A 19,357-nucleotide genomic window follows, 5' to 3' on the forward strand; every position below is an offset into this window, starting at 1 on the left:
AGTATATGGTTCAAAATGTAAACCATAATGTAAATCATTGGCCATGGTTAATAGCAATATTTCAATATTTATACATCTATTGTAACAAATGTACCATCCACTTGTAAAATGTTATTAATAGGGGAAAGGGAATGGGGGGGAGTTGGGTATATGAGAATCCCCTATATTCTGTATGTGACTTTTCTGTAACCTAAAGCTTCTTTGAAGACAAAATGAAAAAAAAAAAAAAGACGACACTGGGAAAATAAACAGAAGAAAAATGTCACTGTACATACAAGATAACATCTTACAGTGATGAAAGACAATGTAAAAATTTTTTTTAATTTTATATTTTTAATTTTTTATTACCCCATATTTTTTAAAAAAAATTTATATTTGTTTGCTATTTTTAAAGCTATCATTATTTCATTTTCTTATTAATTGTATTCGGTTATTTTCTTAGCTTTTTTTTTTAAAAAAAGATTTATTTATTTATTTATTTATTTCTCTCCCCTTCCCCCCGCCCCGGTTGTCTGTTCTCTGTGTCTATTTGCTGTGTGTTCTTCTTTGTCTGCTTCTGTTGTTGTCAGCGGCACAGGAATCTGTGTTTCTTTTTGGTGTGTCATCTTGCTGCATCAGCTCTCCATGTGTGCGGCACCATTCCTGGGCAGGCTGTACTTTCTTTCATGCTGGGGGCGTACTCCTTGTGTGTGGGGCTCCCCTACACAGGGGACACCCCTGAGTGGCAGGGCACTCCTTGTGTGCATCAGCACTGCGCATGGGCCAGCTCCACACGGGTCAAGGAGGCCCGGGGTTTGAACTGAGGACCTCCCATGTGGTAGGCAGATGCCCTATCCACTGGGCCAAGTCTGCTTCCCAGCTTCTTTTTTGAAGAAGTTTGGTATCACAGAAGGGTTACAACTGTGGCAGGGGAGGACCACTGATGCGGGGTGTCAGTAATGGGGTATGCATGAGAGGAGGTTCACCTGGGGCATACCAATAAGGCATATAAATGTGTTCAAGTGTTCACAGGGCATTGTCATGGTGGATGGAGATTCACGCTATAACCAAAAGAATATCTAATTCTCATCCTGGGGAGCTCTGCCACATTCTCTAATGGGACAGCAATAATCTGTCAGGTACAGGGGTATGGACTAGTGAAGGAGGAAGGACTACTGATGGGGATGGGCCTTGATGTGGATGAAAGTATTTATGAAACTTCAGTTTTGAACCTGAAACTTATTATAGCCTAAAATGATGAACATATTAGTATTATAGGGTGCCTAAGAGTTGTCTCCTGAGAGCCTCCTTGTTGCTCAAATGTAACCCTTCTCTAAGCCAAATTCAGCATATAAATGGATTTACCTTCCTCCCCAGTGTGGGACATGACTCCTGGGGATAAGCCTCCCAGGCACTGAGGGATTACTACCAAGCACCAACTAGCAAGGCAACTGGAAAAAGACATTGACCAAAAATATTCAAAGTAAGTCAGAAGGGTCATTCTACAGGTTACACTTATGTACATCTTAGCAGGATCTCATTGACTGCCAAAGTAAATACTGCCTCAAATAGTGGAGTTATCCTGACACTACAGGTAGGGCAGATAGCTCAGGAGTTTGGTGCCCTGGCAGTGGGCCCTACTTGGGAATTTATGCTCCCCAGTGTGACAGAGTTGTACTGAGGTGTGGTTTCCTTACACATGGCTCTTCTGCTCCTTCTACCTGAACTTATAGTTAGTACTACAGTTGATAGGTATAGGCCCAAGAGTCTTAAATCTTTGGGCTGTTCATGAGCCAGCTGGGCCCTGATTCTCAACAGAGTTGCAACACCTACTCTACAGTTCACTGGACTCACCCAGGGCTACTAACAAGAAGATAATAATGGACAAAGACCATCCCAAGGAACAGAGAGAGGCTACAACTGCAAGCAAGATAGTCCCATCCATCTACCCCATGGGGTCTAAGCCCCCTCTCAATTAGAGGTGGAGTGAGCATCACCATCACAAAATCCTCAGGAATGGGGAATGAACAATGGACTAAAGTAGACTTAGTGGTATTCTAGTATAGACTTATTGGATTCTAGCAATAAAAGAACTTTTATCATCGATGTGGAGGCAGTGGCCACTGAAAGTTCAGAGGGGAGGGAGAGGGAAAAATAGGTGAAATATGGGGACATTTTTGGGACTTGGAAATTGTCCTGAATGACAATGCAATGGCAAATACAAGCCATTATATATCATAACCTAAAAAATTGTGTGGGAGAGAGTGTAAACTACAATGTAAACTATAATCCACACTTAGTGGCAATGCTCCAAAATGTGTTCACCAATTGTAACAAATGTACCACACTAATGAAGGATGTTAATGTGGGAAAGTGTGGCAGGGATTGGAAGCGGGGCATATGGGAATCCCCTATATTTTTATGTAACATTTATGTAATCTATATATCTTTAAAAAAAACTTATTAAAAAAAGAAGTTAATTCAAATATAGCATTAAAATTAACTTAATAACATGATCAATATAAAATTGCAATATAACCTGCTATGATTCTTAGCAATTTCAGAATTTTAAAAATCCAATCTTTTAGAAGCCAGATAAAAATATATTCAAGCTACTTTTCACAATTTAGTAGAAATTGAAATGTTTGTTCTACTTGTAAAATCCGTACTTGCTTCATCCACATTTACCAATAAGCTACTTTTTAAAATTTTATTTTATTTAAATCAGAGTTGTTGTAGGTGTACAGAAAAATCATGCAGGTGATACAGAGTTCCCATTTCCCCCTACACAGTTCTCCCTATTATTAACATTTTGCATTAGTGTGGTACCTTTGTTACAACTGATGAAACCTCACTATTATATTTATAGTATTAACTATAATCCAGTTTACATTAGGGTTCATTCTGTGTTGCAGCATATAACCTATAACTAATATAATTCAGTGGTATTAGTTACTCCAACAATGTTGTGCAACTGTCACCACGATCCATTACCAAAACTTTTCCATCACCCCACAGAGAAACTCTGTACCAACTGAGCAATTACTGTTCTCAGAAATACTACCCTAAGGTGATGCATGGATCTATCTGCAGCAAACACAGAAGATTCCATATAAAACTATTAACCCAAAGCCAAACCCATTTCTTAGTATAGCTAAGAAAAGGTATTTCCTTTTATACGCCCTGTCACTTCTCTTTCATTCATTCATTGATTCTGTCAACACCTGCTACATGCCAGGGCAATGGACAAATAGATGTGGTTACCATGTCTAATGGAGGAAGTAGACTAGCAATTGGTAAACACAAGACACATGTACAAATTAGTTATAAGGAACATGAATAGAATAACAAGGGGGATTTTTAAGAGACTTAAAATTTAAGAATTCTTAAAATTTAAGAATTTTAAGAGGGTCAGGGAAGCTCTCTTTGATGAGGCAATTTTTCAAATGAGACCTGAAAAACAGAAAGTGCCAGCATGTGAAAACAGAGAAAATGAAGTTTCTGGCAGACAATAACAGTCTGTGTGTGGGCCCTGAGGCTAGAAAGAGCTAGCTGGTTAGTGGAAATAAAAACCCTTAGTTCTTTACTGCCAGAGCTCATTTGCATGCTATTCCCAATTACTCATTATCATCTTAAGGAAGTGATCTTGCTGTTACTGTCACCTGCTCTGCTCTACTTTGTTTTTATTTTTTTTAAAGATTTATTTCTCCGCCCCCCCCGCCCCCCCTGTTGTCTGTTCTGTGTCCATTCACTGTGTGTTGTGCTCTTCTGCATCCGCTTGTATTATCAGGCGGCACCAGGGATCTGTGTCTCTTTTCTGTTGCATCATCTTGCTGCGTCAGCTCTCCGTGTGTGCGGCGCCACTCCTGGGCAGGCTGCATTTTTTTCACACAGGGTGGCTCTCCTTGCGGGGTGCACACCTTGCGAGTGGGGCTCCCCTACGCGGTGGCGCCCCTGAACAGCACAGCACACCTTGCACTCGGCAGCATTGTGCATGGGCCAGCTCACCACATGGGTCAGGAGGCCCTGGGTTTGAACCCTGGACCCTCCATATGGTAGGCAGACACTCTATCAGTTGAGGCACATCCGCTTCCCATCTACTCTTTGTTTTTCAAGCACTTATTGCCATCTAATGTACTATATAATGTACTTATTTATTATGTTTAGTTCTCTTCTCTCCCTTAATATGACGACACCCCCAAATGCCTACATCAGTTTCTGGCATATATTCAGTGCTACATCAATATTTTCTAAATGACTGAATGAATTTCTATACCCACAGATGGGCTCATGAGGAAGTGTCCCCCAGACTAGAGACCCTCAGAAATGGAATGGTCACTCACTCCTTAAAGGGCAGGGTGCTTATAAGCATTTGCTAATTTAATAAGGAGCGGGGATCTTACCACCCTCCTCTAGCATGAATTGTGTCTTTTAGCTTTCTTTGAAACGGCAGCCGATAACACAACATTTCTTACCAGTGACCTTCTGTCTCTTTACTGTTTACCTTTTCTCTTGCTACAGTGTTCTCCCAACTTCTAACCTCTCGCCCACCAACTCACCCCAGCCTCTGACTGCACTGCAGGCCTGGACAAAGAGCCCTGTCCCCCTGCCTACTGAATTCAGTGCAGGCCTTCCTCCTTGTGCCCCTCCCCAGTTACCCCACCCTGCCCATCACTTACCACCTGCCGGGCCAGACCCCTGCTTTGTCTGGCCAGCTCAGTACTATGCTATTAGCTCTCAGTCTCGTTTTGCTCCGCAACTCCTTGGTTTTTCTATTTAAGGGCTTTGGGAATAAAAAATACCTTCTTCCAGACAATGTAATTTCCCTTCAAAGGTACAGCTTTACTGCCCACTTTGAAGATTAAGGACAGGCAGGTCATCTTCATCTGATACACAGAATTTATTCAACGTGGAAAATTTAAAATAGTTGAGGGAAAGGCATGATTGGATTTTTTTTTTTAAGATTTATTTTTCCCCTTCCCCTCCTCCCACCCTGCTGTTCTTGCTGTCCATGTTGTCTTCTCTTCTCATTTTCGAGATCTCCTCTAGGATTCACTGGGATTCGATCCTGGAGAGTCCTGATGTGGAGAGAGGCTCCCTGTCAACTGTGCCACCTCAGTTCCTAGTTTCTGCTGTGCTTCACCTTGACTCTCCCCTCGTCTCTCTCTTGTTGTATCATCATCTTGCTGCGTGACTCACTTGTGCAGGCACTGGCTCACCACACGGGCACTCACACGGGCCCTGGCTCACTGCACGGGCGCTTGCTCACCAGCTCCACGTGGGCACTGGCTCGCCACGTGGGCGCTCATGTGGGCACTCGGCTCACCATGCCGGCACTCGGCTCAAAGCCACCTCATCAAAAGGTCTGTTTTACAATGGGGTCACACGCACAGCAATGGATTAAGATTAAGAACACGTTTTCCTGGGGTATGTAATTCAATCTGCCACACATGGTCACTCAAAAACACCTCATATCATGAGCACTGGTGCTGTTCTCCAGGATAACATACTTTAAAAGTTCAGACTCCTTTGTCCCACCATCATCAAATTTGCTTCCTGCATCCACTGACTCAACTTTGTGCCATTCCTACAAGAGCCTGCTTGGCTTTATTTGCCTTATAATCCCACTTGGGCCCCTCAATCAGCCTTTCACTACTACACTGTCGAGGGTACTCACATACTCCGAATACCCCCTATCTCAGCATCCTACCACATCAGCCTTGCCGCCCACCACTCTCTGGTCTGCTTTCTGTGCAGAACAGTGAAGGTGGGAAGAAAAGTCATGAAAATGTCCCAGTAGCTCCACTTCACCAGACTCAGATAAACTTAGACGACTCTTGCTGATGCTTGGCAATCCTCCTCTGATTTTCTTAAGAGCTCATTAACACATTCTCTACAACTATTCAAATCTCAGGGCTTCCGTCACACAACCCTCACTGCTTCTCAATGTGACTTATCTCTTACACTATTCCACTGAAACAACTCTCCGCTCTGCCATTAATTATGTCATATTCCTTAAATCTAAAAAAACACACCAATAATTGTATCTACTATTATTTGGTTACTTGGCCATTTCCGGCTCTCTTCATTTTGGCTCCTGGTAGAGAGGCTGGAAGAGTACGTACGCCCTTTTCAGCCTTCTTGGGAGATAAGGCAGGCCACAGGACCCAGTTCTGACCAAAAACATGTAAGAGGAAGTCACTTTGGGGCTTCTGGTAAGATATTTTAATTCCTGTTAAAAAATGAGGGAACAGTTTGCTAGTACTATTCTCCTTTCTTCCTGCCTTGAACATAGATGCAATGCCTGGAAGTGAGGCAGCCATGATGTGGCCACTGGGTGACATGTCTGAGGACAAACATGTGGGAGTTCAGTATGGAGTATAGAGAAGCAGAAAGAAAACAACTGGACTCCTTGAGTACACCACTGAACCACTGACAGAACTCTGGAATTGTCAATCTCCAAACAAACTATTCATGTAAGCCATTGGTTCTGTTACTTGCTATTGATTTGGGTGTTTCTTACTTGCTGCAAGAAGCACTCCTAAATAACATACAAGCTTTTCAGGCATTAGTTATTACTTGTCTTCCAGGTGGTCACTTCTTCTTTAGATCTTTCCCTTGGGTTCTGATATTTTCTACTCTCCAGCTTTTCTCCCTATCTCTCTGGTGGCTCCATCTCAGTCTCCTGTGAAGACTCTGTGCTAGGGCCCATCCTTTATATGCTGGAGTTCCTCATGACTCTATTTGAGGACCTCTTCTCTTCCCCTTCTCCCTCTGTACTGCTTCAGTTACCATCTTAACAATTCCCAAATCTCTAGCTCGGCCCTCTGTTTTGAGATTTCAATGCTAATATCCAATTACCTAGAGACATTTTTAAATCATTCTGTCTAAAACTGAACTCAGGCTCTTTATCTCCAGGCCTGTGACTTCCCCCTGCCCTGTCATCATGAGCAGCATCACCACTACTCATCTGAGCCAGAATCCCAGGGGCTGGCCCATATATTCCCCCTCTTTAGTCGTACCTCCATGCCCAGTCACCACCTCCTGTGAGGCCTTCCTCCTAACGTCCATCCCCAGCACCAGGTCACCATCCACCTTCTTGACCAGCAGTCAAGATTACTGCTCCCAGCTGGTCACTCTGTGCGCAATCTTGACCTCTTCAATCGAGACTCCACTCTTTGCCAAAGAGATCATTCTAAAACAATATTTGATCATATCAGCTCTCCTGCTGAAAATCCTTCACTGACCTTCACTGACCTCATGATAAATTCCTTACCCTGGTTTCATGATTTCACCCTGCTTAGCTCTTTTAGCCTTGCATTCCTTCTCTGCTCCACTCATAATCTAACTTCAGCCATCTAAATTTCTTTCAGCTACTCAACTCTGGTTAAGCCTTCACACTTTCTCCCTCGCCTCCAGGCCTTGGTACAAGCTATTCTTACTGTGCCTGCAGCAAGATTATTTTCCCTTCTCTTTTTCTTGCTAATTTGTTCCTTTCCGTTAGTTCTCATTTTATATGGAAAGCCTTCTCTCTGCTACCATAGGATCCAAAATTCCTATAATTAGTCTACTCTGTTTGTCATCCTCACTACATTGTAAACTATCTTGTCACCATTTTGTACCTAGTACCAAGAGAAGTAGGAGTTTAACAATTATATATTGAGTGGATTTCTAAAATTTTTTCAAGTTTTTCATGTGACTCTTCCTCTTATTCATTTTTTTGCTCTGTCTTTAAGTTATGACATTGTCTTTTCTTCTTTACTGACAGGGCCAGGTTTTTATACAGGGATACAAAGTGTCAGCTAAATGCTTTGTTTCCCACATCTCTTGTAGCTTTGTGTGCCATGTGCCACACTTCTAGCCAAAACAAACAAACAAACAAATGGGCTAGGAGCATTGGAAAGGTTTTGTTTCCCTAATTAAAAGAAGAGTCAGTAACTAACTGGCCTCACTTTTTCCTTGCTTCTTCCTACTTGGAATTCATACTCTATCTGGAGCTGCAGCAGCCATTTTTTGAAGATATAGGCGCCTAGCTCTTTGACACCATTTGAGACAAGGTTCTACCTCAAGATTTCTTGCTACGTGAGAAAAATAAATCCCAATTTAAAATTACTTTTGGTTAGATTTTCTAAAATTTCTTATAACAGAAATTTAAATTTCTTATAACAGAAATTTCTGAATTATGTATTTATGGCCTCTTCTATTTGACTTCTTGCAACTTTTGGCTTCTGAATTCTCCCACGGCTTTACCTAGTACTAAGCAGGTTCATTTTATGAAATTTACGAATAAGTAAACACCATGTTCTTGCCACCCAGATGGAATAATTAACGTTTTTATCATATGAAACAGGAAAGGTTTAATAACCTTTGACCCAACCTCCAGTCTCGTTCTCCTATCCCTTCCCCAAGAAGCCACAGCTATTATGAATTGTATGTACATACTTCCATCCTTTAAAAATACTGTTATATACAAATATATTTATGCATAATGAAGTATTTCTTTGGGAGAATTTACACAATCACATAATCTACAAGTAAGGAAAATATTCTCATTTTGTCTAAACTTCATTTCTTTTGCTTTTCTCTTATTGCATTAGTTAGAATCTCCAAGGCAATCTTGATCAGTGGGGTGACAGTAGTCATTCTTAAAACTAAATTTACTGGTAGTACTTCTAATATTTCACCTGTAAGATTTTGAATTATATAGGATTTATCCGGTTAGGGAAACCTTTTATTCCTATTTGTTAGGAGATTTTCTAAATAACATGAATGGGTATTAAATTAAATTTTATTAAGTCTTGTCAATAAATTTTTCATATCAGTTACTATTCACTGTACATTTACCTATTGATAATGATGGCTATTTTTAAATGTTTTTTAACATTATTTCCTTAAACAGGCTTTATATCATGGTATTTTTAAATTTTTAATAATTTATAAATATGTCAAAATACTTAAATTTTAGATCTTCATCACTTGATTGATGTGGAAGCCAGTTTCCAAGACTCACTCTGGTGAAAGCCAACTGCCATGTCATGAGGACACTCAAGCACGGCTGTGGAGAGACCCATTGAAGAGGAAGTGGGCAGCACCTTGCCGAGCGTGTGAGTGGGTCATCCCAGCGGTGGATCCCCCAGCCCCAGTCGCCCAGTCAAGCCTTTGGATGACCGCTTCCTGAAGTACCTGACTGCCACCTTAGAAGACACCTCAAGCCAGAACCACTCAGCTACACTACTCCTGAACTCCTGACCCGCAGAAACTGTGTGAGCTAATATTTGTTCATAGTTTAAACCATTAAGTTTTACGCTCATTTGTTACACAGCAATAGATATCTAATACAAGAGACTGAAAACAGAACATAATTCTATTTAATTGCTAGACCTAGGAAAATACCATATGCCATTCAGAACATAATTTGACATTATGAATAACACCTGATTTGAGACCCATCGTTTTAAAGAAGCAAGCTCTACTCTGTACTCTAAAAGTTCAATTTTAACAGTCTAAAAACATTCCAAACATTACCTTCAGTTTCAGACAAATTTATTATGCAGAAAAAGAGGATCACTGACAATTTTGGGTTTATCAATGTATCTGGACAAACCAGGAAACTAAAAATTATACATAAGGATCAGCAGAACCTTTTATTTTTTCCAGAATGGCATTCCACATTGGCCCAAATGCCATGAGGTTCTGTGTTTGAATATATTCTCAGGCAAGCAAAGGAAATAAAGATCAGAATTGCAAAGGTAAACTTTGCCTTGTTGCACAACGGTACCTTTTGATGGCCACCAGCTCCCCGGATTCGTTGCTCTTGCCCATAAGCACACTCCCATAGGTTCCGTCCCCTAACTGTCTCATAGTAGTATATCGGTTCATCTTGGAAAAATAATGCAGCAGAAATGATTGACTGAAATGACTTCGTTCTTCAAAAGAAATTTAAACACGTCTTTACTTTTATTCCGTTTTGCCCTCAGATTGTGGTTGTCAGACAGGTGATAGGTTTTGTCATCATTAAATATAGACTCTTCTCCAAGATTATATAGGTTCATGAGATATAGCATTTAGGAATCTGGCAGGGAAACAGCGCTTCCATTCTTATGAACACCCTATAAAACACAAAACAGGAAAAAAAGATTTTCATTAATGAGTCTCTTCAAAACATTTACAACTCTTTGCTCTTTAACCTCTCCCGCTCTACTGGATCCTTCCCCAGAATCTAAAAATGTGCAGTTGTACAAATTCAAAGATAACAGTGATCTCCATCTGTGCGTATGTGTGAGTGAAAGGATCAGTGCTTCGCCACATCCTTTCTACACTGTACACCTGGCACACATGCAGAAAGAGAAAACCATCCTATATAATAAAAAGTCATCTATACTGGCTCTTATCTTAATACACTTAATTCTTAGATCAATAACATAATTTGTTTTAAAAAAATAGAGGCAAATACTGTAGAGTCCCAGAAAACTTATTGTTCTTCAGATGTTATGACACACATGATTATGCTCCACAATTCTCTTAATATAAAAAGGGACATTTGAAATATTCTTGAGACTATTAGAAATCTGCCAAAAGGCTGTTCTCCAGTGACTTAACATAAAATTTGTACATCATCAAAATAGGGAATTTCAAACATAAATCCTTCATGTGCTTTCAGCAATTTTGAAAAAAAAACAACAACACTGGCAATCTAGAATACAAGGAAAATCAAATTACAAATAATATAAATATCAATGTCAGTAAATAATTTATGCTATGTGGAATGATGTTCATATATAATAAATTTATTTCTTCATAATAGACATTATTTTCTTTTTTTGTCTTTATTTTTTTAATGTTATATTAAAAAAATATGAGGTCCCCATATACCCTCCAACCATGCTCCCCACTCCTACCATAACAACAACCTCCTCCAATCATCATGAGACATTCATTGCATTTGGTGAATACATCTCTGAGCACTGCTGCACCTCATGGTCAATGGTCCACACCATAGCCCACACTCTCCCACAGGCCACCCAGTGGGCCAAGGGAGGACATACAGTGTCCAGTAACTGTCCCTGCAGCACCACCCAGGACAACTCCAAGTCCCCAAAACGCCCCCACATCACATCTCTTCCTCCCACTCCCAACCCCCAGCAGCCACGATAGCCACTTTCTCCACACCAATGCCACATTTTCTTTGATTACTAATCACAATAGCTCATGAATAGAATATCAGTAAGTCCACTCTAGTCCATACTCTATGATAATAGACTCTTAATACTCATTTGGTTAAGGCTTCATTTACAAGGCACTGTGCTAATTATCCTATGAATGCTCAATAAATATTGGCTTATTGATTTGTATGATTCATATTTTATTGAACATAATCTATATTACAGCAAACTGGTCCTTAGAAAAATCTTGCAATTATAGTATACCCATTCTTTGAGTCAGTTTTAGCATCATATTTGATTTGGCAAATTGAATTTAAAATTATATTCTTAGTAAATTACCTGTAGAATACAAGTACCCAAATTAGTAAGTATAAAGCAAACTTGTTTTATATGAAGAGCATTATAAAAGAATTTCACGTTCTATTTAAGTATTATGCTATTTTATTTTACATCAAACTAAGAAAAGCTTATCAAGTACTAATAAAATGAAACAAGATGGAAAACTACATTTACATATATGTGTGTATTTGAGCATGTATATGATTACTTTAGAGGGAGTTCAAGAGACAGAACATTAACATTTTGGAAAATTGTGTACCACTAAATGTAAAGAGCCCTGGATGGGGAAAAGGGGACTGAGGCTTGAGCTATAGAATTGTGTTTTTTGTGGTTCATTTTATTTGTTACTGTTTTTAATATCCTCTTCTAATGTATAGGCATTTTAATTGTTACTGTTACACTTTTTATTTGGAAATAATTTAAAGCTTACAGAAAAGTTGCAAAAAAAATTACTAAACACAGAACACACAAAGAACCCAGATTTACCTATTGTTAATATTTTGCCCCATTTTATCATTTATGTCCTCTTTATATCCACATACACATAAAATTTTCATTTTGTGTCCTCTTTATATCCACATACACATAAAATTTTCATTTTCTGAGCCATTTAAGGTTAAGGTACAAACATCATGGCCCTTCACCCCAACTTATATTAAAACATCACTTTAATGTACTCTTCACATTTTAATCTTGTCAGTGACTCAATCATATCCTTTAGGTTTTTCCTTCAGTACAAGATCCTGTCTAATATCAGGTATTACATTTAATTGTCATGTAGTAGAGTTTTCAAGTACATGACCAGCTGCAAAGTTAAAGTAATTCATAAAGTAATACTCAGCTTATAAGTACAGTAAATGTAGATGACTTTTTCATGATTACTTTAGCGACAGAGAAATTTATTTTTAAATGTTGATTATATGAAAGGTAAATACATTTTTAAAAGTGCACTGCTTTATATCACCTCTTTGGCTCTCAAAAGGAATGAAATTTATTACTGAAAAAAAAATGGCAAAGCCTAGATTCAAATCCAGGTTGTTTGATCTTAAGCCCAATGTGTTCCTCCAGAAAGGACTCTGGAGAATGACTTTGCAGGTTGTCCTTTGGGCAGTATCCTCATCAAATTTAAACCTTTCCCCTACCTGATTTTCCAATTTGTGTCATGCCATCAGAAGTGGCCATTATCTGATTGAGCACAGTGGAACCATGATATTTTTTAAATGGTCAAATAGGAGCGGTGTTGACAGAATCTCGTACAGGCCCACAATCCCTTGTGTGAAACTCCTAGATCAGGTGTGGTTTGGAATTTGGAAATGTTCCTATTTTGGAAAAGCAATATGGTACATATATCATATATTATATAACACCCCCAAGCAGCATTTTAATATATTTGCAGAAAAATGTATGAAAAGTAAAATAAACAAAGACCATAAATGGCCTCATGCCATTCTGGTCATGTTTGCTGTAAATGTGTTTGCCACATGCTTCAAAAGAAAACAACTTTCATTCTCAAAGCTTTTTGGATTAAGGAAGTGCAGATATGGGATTGTGGATCTGTTATAATAAAAACATACATGCAGACTTTTAAGCCTTCAATAGGTTGATTTTATTACTGTGATGCAAGGAAAACCAAACACAGCATGGCTTTAGTGTCCACTGTTAAAACAAAGTTCAATAGTTTCCTCCAATTGTTTTATTTTGGTTCTGCATTTCAAGAACTGTTTCACCTTGCATACCTCTTCATCATTCTTATTTTGCTTTTTAAAATCTCCATCATTCTGTTAGAAGCCTTTATGCTTAGTTGAAGATGGTAACAAAATGTTTGGTACCATTAAATATAGTTTGTCTTAAAATGCCTTTTAAAATTTGACAAACTATAAATTCAAAGATTATTTTTCTCTCGCTGTAGCACTCTCATTTCCATAAAGTAAAATAATAGAAAATGCTTCTCTACTGCATGCAGAAATTCAGGACTAATTTAGGGTATGTTGTGGTCATCAAGGTACCTAAGGCTTCCAAAAACAGGCTTTTTAGAAAAATAAACATGAACATGTGCAGGGAAATAATGTAAAACCATGTTGTTTCCTATATGTAGGAATGTCATTGTGTAGCGGAAGCAGAGAGGATTCAGTGATCACATATTGAAGGCTAGGATGCAGGAATTCTCTGAGAAGGAAGATGTATTATGACCAGCAGGGCCCAATGGACTTCTGTCCAAACAAACCCGGCCCAGGGCAGGGCCTTTAGGTCATTTTTATACAAGAGACACACGGGATGGGGCCAGGAGAGGTTTTGGCACCAAAAAGACTCTGTTAGTTTTTCAGTAGGGTTCAGGGGTGTGTTTGGATACCAGGTAAGCTTCTGTCTGGATGTTAAGTTCAAATACACATTGAGTCTATATTCTTCCTGAACATTCAAAGCCTAAAGGGCCTATATCACTCAATTGGCTTTCCGGAAACTATGTAAACGTGGATACAGAATTAGATATGTTTGAATTCATGCACAGGCCATATTAATTGTTCATAGAACACTTTGGAAGAATTCCGTGGGGTTTTTAAATAACAGGAGAGTAAGTATTAATTTATCATTTATCTTACTGTATATAGATAATAAGCCCGTCAAGAGCAAATGTGAAACCAATTAGATTATGGTAACTCTCAGCCTATGATCTTGAAAAGGAGGTTGACATACAGAAGCCTCAGTTTCTATTTAGGTCTTTCTTTGTCACAGCTTAAGTCTGAGCTAATGGCCTTTTAAAAATGGCAGCAAATGAATACTTTCTTTGTGAGTGATTTTTACATTATTGACACTGATTCTAAAGATTAAGGCATTAGGAGAAAGGCGACACCTCTCAACATGGCTCCTGACCAAAGCAGAGAGTTGCCTTTCTTAATATTTCCTCAATCTGGATAAGCAAATGTACTTTTGAAAGATCTTTTGGGTTGTTTTGTTTTGTACTACATGCTCTGATTGAACAAAATCGCAACTGAAATATATTTTCTTCTGAACATTTAGGATTGTATCTAACTACATTTCCTACCAGCATATTAAATTGCTTTGCATTCTTTTCTGGTTACCTCTTTAAGGCGACATAGACCTATCTTTCTTAAGGAAATGTGTTCTCCAAAGTTCCTGATCCTTTCTAGTTAAGTAACAATATAGGGAATGCATTTGTCCAAAAGGCCATCATGTTCTCCATGTCAGTAAGATTGTAAAATGAAAGCACAGAAGGATTAAGTGGCCCACCGATGGTCAGCCAGAGAGTCGGGGATGAGGTCAGTCCAATACTTGCATTATGCTTGAAGTTGTCTTTTTTTAGTGTAGCCCCAATTTAACAACTTGTTCTTATGAAATGAGGCTGGCTTTTGCAATCACTAATGCAGCTACAGGAATCCAAACCATGCAGACTCACCCAATAACCTGAACTGCTCACTGCCCTCTACTTCCAGATTCCTAATTCAACTCTTCACCCTAAAACAACAAGCACTACTAAGTAACTGGAAGGCGCAGATGGTACTGCTTCCCACCCCAAGACTAAATCTTAGCTCGATAGCTGGGTCATCTAAGCATGCTGGGAGGACACTGTGAAAAACAATAGGGAGCCCAGAAACAGTGTAGGGAAAGAAAGCTTGAGGATTTGTAGATTAAAGGAGGCAGGAGTCTACCCAGACCTCCCCTCATGAAAATTATCGGATTACGAAACTTAATGGGATAACAGCATCGTGTTTTGTTTTGTTTCTTTAAATGAAATCATTCTCAAGATGACACCTAACCAAGAACAGCAAGCACTGATGGCTTGACAGGTGGAAAGGAATGTAGGCAATTTTAGAAAAGGACATAATGCTTTTAATAAAGGAGGGAGCTCCCTCCAGTAACATGGGATGGGGGAAGGAGGCAGGAACGGAAATGCAGAGGTAAGACAGGGCCAGAAAGAGTCCTCAAATGTTAACCTTGCATTGGCCCAACAACTGGCAGAAGTGGTGGTATGAAGTTCCTTCCCCTGCCCTATTAAGCCCCTCACACCAGCCCGAGGGCCGCCCTCAGCCTGCTGCAGCACTTCCAGCACAGCAGGACCGCGTGGCCATTGGGAACTGTCTGCCGTGGCCTGGAAGCCCCACTGTGTGCAGAGCGGCTGCTGTGGAACCTGCAATCAGTGTCTCAGCTTATCTTCCAAATTAGCAGAGGAAGCACCAACCTTGTTTTAAGTTGAAGAGGGTCATAGGTTAGGGTGTGCTTATGTTTGGGGAAGAACAAACAAGGGGCATGGCCATTTTCCAGCTTCTTTCTGTTGGTGGGGTGGACTGGGGAAGATTCCGAATATGACGGGGAAAAGAAAGTTCAGATTTGTAGCTCTTTAAGAACCTGTTCAGTTTGAGCCCTACCAGTTAGCTGAAGAGAAACCAGTTTAAATACTCTGTGCCTAAGCAAAAACTCTGGACAGGCCTCTTTCCAGCCAGATTAACTACGAAATAAATTCTCTCTCCAGGAGTGAGAAGCTGACCATTCAACTGTGCCCTCTGTCCTCCTGAAAAAGTCAAGGCCTAATGTACAGAGACACAGATGAAGTTGCTCCTTTTATCATTCCCAGGTACCCATTCATTGATAGCACATAAGCAATTACTTGTATCAGTACACCACAGCCAGGCCCTAAACGGATTACTAGTCAAAAACCAGAAGACATAATCTAAGAAAATAAAGACTTTCCGTGGACCCCATTCATGAACAGGAACAGGACTGCTCTACAAGTTACATATCTTCTTCACTGTTGACCCATGGACAGCTAATTCTGCAAAACCGGGATATAGTAACACAATTTCTTATATACATGAACATATGCGATTATATACATGTGAATATACATCTGTTTCATTTCCACAAAATAAAATAGATAAAAACATATCTATGCAACACAACAAAGTCCAAAGGAAATGTAATATTGCTATGATCCTCAATTAATTTAACAGAACTGATAGGAACTCTATTAGATTATAATTTTACAGTCAAGCTACAATATTTATTGACTTTCTTATGGGGTAAACAAACCTTATATTGTGATTTAAATAAAAGACATTTATTTAGAGGCTCAATTATAGACATGCTAAATAAACACCTTAGAGTATTTCTCCAATTCTAGTTTTCTTATTTTTATCTAAGTGCACAATTACTGTTTAAGTGCATATTTATTGTAAACTTGAGCTTTATTCTCAACAGCTTCTGCCAGCTAATAAGGGATTAATAAGGGATTTATCCAGGATTAAAGAAGATTATCATAGAGGGCAAATGGAGGGTAAAACTTGTGTCTGACAGTCACTGAACAGATAACGTTTTAGATGTCTATGAAATGGCCCAAAAGCTGGCATTACTGTTGTTAACAACAACAACAACAAAAAGGTAATTGACATTATAGAAAACACAAAATTGTTTAAAAACCAAAAAAAATAAATTAAAACTAACAGTCATATATTTACAGAAAGTAAAGAGGAGGTGTTAAAAGCAAAAAAAAGTCTTAAAAGAAAAAGCACGGCGCTCTGTGCTAATATTCACAGATTACTTAAAAACATAAAGCAAACAAGAAAACAAAACAAAACAAAAAAAAAACCCACCCTAACAAAGAGTTCAAACATCCCTGCCCAAGGCCAGCGAAGGCTTCTCCCTTGGAGGGTGGGGAAAGACAAAGGAAGTTCAAAAGCTTCAAAGCGACTTTTGCCCACATCACTATTTTATCTTAATGGGTTGTTTTCCAGATCTTATTTTCTGATCCAAAAAAGTCGGAGAACTTTTGGTTCCTTCTGTGAGAATTCCGTTATCATCAGAACAAATGTCTGCTCATTTATAAGATCATCTAAACACAAGTGCAAATCTCTTTCCACTTAGAATCGAGGGTACTGATCACTGAAACCCCATTTTTTGGTTCTCTCACTCCCTGGACACTCGACTTTCGACCCTATCCTTAAGTTAAAACGTCTCACTTGCAGTAAAGGAATAGTTTTCGTTAATATGGATTGTCTGATCCTTTCCCGCAGGGCCCTTAAAAAGACTCCCGGGGTGACCGTGAAGGGGTCTGGGGGGAAGGGGTCGTCCCCGGGGCCGCGTGTTCGAGCTCCACGCGGGCTCGGCGGGGCGCCCCTAGAGCCACCTGCGCGGGGACCCCGCTTTACCCGCACGTCAGGGAGGAAGCACCGACACGGATTTATCACTCTCCCCCTTCCGATTTGTTCTTCAATTCCCAGCTCAGCTCCCCTCTCTTCCCGGACCCTCCCTCGCTCCCGAGAGCACTTTCCCCTGCAGCCCCAGCAGCAGGGGAGCCGGGGGGCGGGGAGCACCCGGGCGGGCTCGCTCGACGGCTGCGACCCCGCGGCCGCCCGCCCACCCCGCGCCGACCCCGGCGTCTGGGAGCGCAGGGAGGCGTCTGGCGGCCTCGGGGAGCCCGGCCGGCAGGTGGCAGCGCCCCTCCCAGCCGCCCCGCGCCTCCAGGACCCTCCTCCCCGCGTCCCTCCCCTACCGGCGTCCGGGCCCGGGTTCTCGGCGGAGGCTGGCCCTGGAAGGACGGGGCGCCGGGGGGACATGCCGGGCCGGCCTCGCAGGACGGAGGGTGGCGGCCCCGCAGGACGGAGGGTGGCGGCCCCGCAGCCCGCTCGGGATCCCCAGCCCGCGCCAGCCGCTTACCTCGTTCACTCCCTTGTGAAGCTCCCGCGGCTTGTGTTTCATCTCCTAGGCAACGGCGGGGCGCGCTCACTCCCCGCCCGGAAGGGAGCGGGCCGGCGCAAGGAAGCCCCGCCCTCCCGGCGCGAGGAAGCCCCGCCCTCCCGGCACGCCCCGCCCCCCGGGGGCGGGACTTAAGAGAGCCTACGTTGAGCTAGTGGTCTCTGCCCTTTAGATTCTGGGCTTGGGAGAGTCTTGACTACCTTTTAAGTTCTTTGTTAGAAGCTGGTTTGTTTGCCTATTTTGGTCTTTGGATTTTGTTTTCCCTCCAATTCATCGTGCAAAGTCTTGATGAATAAAACCTGGTTCCCGGATTCGATAGGAGAAGAGAAAAGCATATGTTTACCTATATTTTATTACTTCTATACTGCTTGGGGACAGACTGCTGTTGTATTGCAGTTCTGTATATTGGGCAGTTCCTCAAGTATGCATCTAGAGCATTCCTGAAGTAAGTAAAAATAAAGGTGTGCAATAGGGTGGAGACTGGTGATAACTTGGTGATGCCCCTTGGGATTGAGTTCCATCAATTCAGGGCTGTAAAAACCTTACCAATGGTATCATTTGTCCCTTTTTGTTATTTTTAGAGGCGAAAATAAAGGGAAAACAAAGTTATTTAACAAAGACTCACCAAGCACCTGTTACATACCAGGTGCTGCTCTAGTACTGGGCGGGATTCAGCGCGTCTTTCTGAGGTTGGACGTTTAAGCCAAAACATGAGGGAAGGAGCCAGCCACATAAAGACCAGAGGAAAGGACACCACATAGGAAAGGGAAGAACAGGGAGTTGTGCAGAGGGGGAGGACGGCACCAGAGCCAGGGTCCAGGAGTTTAGATTTTATTCTATGTGTCATGGGAAGCCTTTAGAGGGAGTTAAACAGGAAGTGATATGATCTGAATTACATTTTAAAAACTCAGCCCCCTGACTACCACCATCCTAATCCAAGCCAACTTCAGCTCTCACCTCTATAATTGCAGTCGCCTGCTAACTGGTCATCTGCTTCCATCCTTGTCCTCTGTTTTAGTTTCCTAAGCTGCTTGAAGCAACACCATGAAATGGTTTGGCTTAAGCAATGGGAATTTATTCGCTTACAGTAAGCGTCAAGGAAAATGCCCAAATCAAGATATCATCAAAGCAATGCTCTCTCCCAAAGACCAGCTGAGGGCAGTCCTTGGCTT

General features: G+C 40.9%; 1 protein-coding gene across 3 annotated transcripts in view; it reads right to left on the reverse strand.

Annotated features, from left to right (window-relative positions):
• The window catches only part of MAK (male germ cell associated kinase), a 75,289-nt gene extending 57,044 nt beyond the window's left edge, over nt 1-18,245 (reverse strand). For 2 of the 3 annotated variants that reach the window (XM_058285220.1, XM_058285219.1), the window contains exons 1-2: nt 18,147-18,245; nt 9,758-10,088 (exon numbers count right to left, since the gene is read on the reverse strand). In XM_058285220.1, the coding sequence (XP_058141203.1) occupies nt 9,758-9,858 (101 nt within the window). In that variant the 5' untranslated portion in view covers nt 9,859-10,088; nt 18,147-18,245. Of the gene's footprint in view, nt 1-9,757; nt 10,089-17,982 lie in introns of all 3 variants that reach the window. The other variant, XM_058285221.1, reaches the window with a different exon arrangement.
• Between the last annotated feature and the right edge of the window lie 1,112 nt (nt 18,246-19,357).

The sequence above is a fragment of the Dasypus novemcinctus genome, chromosome 22 (genome assembly GCF_030445035.2).
Source record: "Dasypus novemcinctus isolate mDasNov1 chromosome 22, mDasNov1.1.hap2, whole genome shotgun sequence".
In the NCBI taxonomy this organism is placed as follows: Eukaryota; Metazoa; Chordata; class Mammalia; order Cingulata; family Dasypodidae; genus Dasypus; species Dasypus novemcinctus.